The sequence below is a fragment of the Sinocyclocheilus rhinocerous genome, unplaced genomic scaffold (assembly GCF_001515625.1).
Source record: "Sinocyclocheilus rhinocerous isolate Xijiao unplaced genomic scaffold, SAMN03320098_v1.1 scaffold4118, whole genome shotgun sequence".
NCBI lineage: Eukaryota > Metazoa > Chordata > Actinopteri > Cypriniformes > Cyprinidae > Sinocyclocheilus > Sinocyclocheilus rhinocerous.
Window position 1 is genome coordinate 60,317 of NW_015628692.1, and position 2,361 is coordinate 62,677.

The 2,361-nt window shown below is 39.9% G+C and overlaps 1 protein-coding gene across 1 annotated transcript in view; it reads left to right on the forward strand.

The window, feature by feature from the left end:
• The window catches only part of inppl1a (inositol polyphosphate phosphatase-like 1a), a 46,892-nt gene that overhangs the window by 35,742 nt on the left and 8,789 nt on the right, over positions 1–2,361 (forward strand). Inside the window, exons 12-15 of the mRNA XM_016549998.1 lie at positions 305–416; positions 512–650; positions 963–1,062; positions 1,199–1,287. Of these exons, the coding sequence (XP_016405484.1) occupies positions 305–416; positions 512–650; positions 963–1,062; positions 1,199–1,287 (440 nt within the window). The remainder of the gene's footprint in view (positions 1–304; positions 417–511; positions 651–962; positions 1,063–1,198; positions 1,288–2,361) is intronic.

The following is a 2,361-nucleotide window of genomic DNA, read 5'->3' on the forward strand; positions in this document are numbered from 1 at the left end:
TTTCTAAAATACTTGAGTTTTTTTAAATTTTACAGTGAAATACTGCAATAACAATATTTCTTATTTATTTTTTTGGGATTATATAAATAGTGTATTATTTAAATAAAATAAATAAATAATAATATATTATTATTATTTTATCAATATATAATCACAAAATTTTGGCCAAATTGTGCAGCCCTACAAACAAGCATAGCAAACTTGGAATTTATTATCGCGGTTTAGATCGCAATTTTTACTAGAACATTTTCCAGCAATTTCATTCCCAAATCATGCAGCCCCAGCTCGTATTATTTATTTGTTTTTGTCTGTTTCCAAGGAAACAAAGGAGCAGTGGGCGTGTCCTTCATGTTCAACGGAACGTCGTTTGGTTTCGTTAACTGTCACTTAACGTCTGGCAATGAGAAAATCCACAGGTGTGTCTGGAGTAATAAACACACAGCTCACGGTTTGTTTGGCAGCCGTTCCTCAGTGAATGTGTGATGCACTAATGACCTCTGACCCCCGGCAGACGGAACCAGAACTATCTGGACATCCTGCGTCAGCTGTCGCTGGGCGATAAACAGCTGAACTCCTTCGACATCTCGCTGAGATTCACGCATCTCTTCTGGTTCGGCGATCTCAACTACCGGCTGGACATGGACATACAGGTAAACCGCCACGAGACAAGTGTGAAAATGACATACTGTGCCTTTAAAATGTTTCATGTGTGTCTGTGGTAGATATGGTGAAGGTTATTTGTTATTTGAATCAGAATCGCATACTACCATATTGCCATACTTGCATACTGTATTGTAGTGTTTCTGCAGCATGCATACTGTATGCAGCGTATTTTTCTGAATGCATGATCTGTTCCATTTGTCTCTAGTGTGTACTGCGCAGTGAACAGTACTCTAGTGTGCTCAGTAGTGACCGGTGTGACCCGCACAGCTGTGAGTCTGAACGCTCTCTCTCTCTCACAGGAAATCCTCAACTACATCAACAGGAAGGAGTTTGAGCCATTGTTGAAGGTGGACCAGCTAAATCTGGAGAGAGAGAAGAACAAGGTCTTCCTTCGCTTCGGTACGCTTATACTTTTTGTTTTAAATGTAGTTTTTCTCTTGGTTATTTAAATGTGCTTTGAGATCAGCATTTCCATTCCCTACCGCTTCATTTCCTGTGTGTGTGTGTGTGTGTGTGTGTGTGTGTGTGTGTCCAGCGGAGGAGGAGATCACCTATCCGCCCACGTACCGTTATGAGCGCGGCTCGCGAGACACGTACGTCTGGCAGAAGCAGAAGGCGACTGGGGTACGTCAGAAACTGCCCAAAACTGTCTTAAAGGGACAGTTCACTCAAAAATGACAATGTGCTGTTAATTTACTCACCCATCCGAGAGGCTTTTTTTCTGAACAGTAAAGAAGATTTTTAGCTGAAATCGTGCTCCTTGGTGATTCATACAATGCAAGTCAATGGGTGCCGGCACTTCGAGAGTCAAAAAAGCTCATACAGGCAACACAGAATGAATCCCCGCGGCTCCTGATGATATTTTGAGATCTTATGAAGCGAAACGATCAGTTAGTGCAGGTAACTGAACATTATTTATCACATTATTACCTGAAAAATAAACATAAATAATAAAAAAATAAATTAATAAAAACAAAAACTAATAAAAATGACAAAAGCACATGACAAAATTGATAAAACTTAAAATAAAATGATAACCTTAAAAAATTGAAATGAAAATTAGAAATGTTACATTGGCGATTAACCGAAACAAAGACGTTTAAGTTCCAAAATTACTAAAACTAAAACTGATAGAAATATAGAAATATAGACAGATGGATAGATGGACGGATGGACAGACAGAGACAAACAGACAGAAATATACATATAGATGAAAATGGAAAAAAAGCTAATTCAAAATATTAATACATACTATAATAGTATATAAATAATACTAAAATAAGACTGGCTGGGGCTTGATTGAGGGTGAAACATGTTAGACTGTCATTATTAGATGTGTTTTCTAATGCACAAATCACTATTATTACTGCTCTGAGTTCAGTGACGTCAAATCAATAAAGGAGCAACAGGTACTATAACTGTATCTGTCTGTCTGTCTGTCTGTCTCTCTGTCTGTCTCTCTGTCTGTCCGTCCGTCCGTCCGTCTGTCTGTCCATCCATCTGTCTGTCCGTCTGTCTGTCTGTCCGTCTGTCTGACCGTCTGACTGTCCGTCCATCTCTCTGTCTGACTGTCTGTCTTTCCGTCTGTCGGTCTGTCCGTCTGTCTGACCGTCTGACTGTCCGTCCATCTCTCTGTCTGACTGTCTGTCTTTCCGTCTGTCTGTCTGTCTGACTGTCTGTCTGTCTGTCCGTCCATCT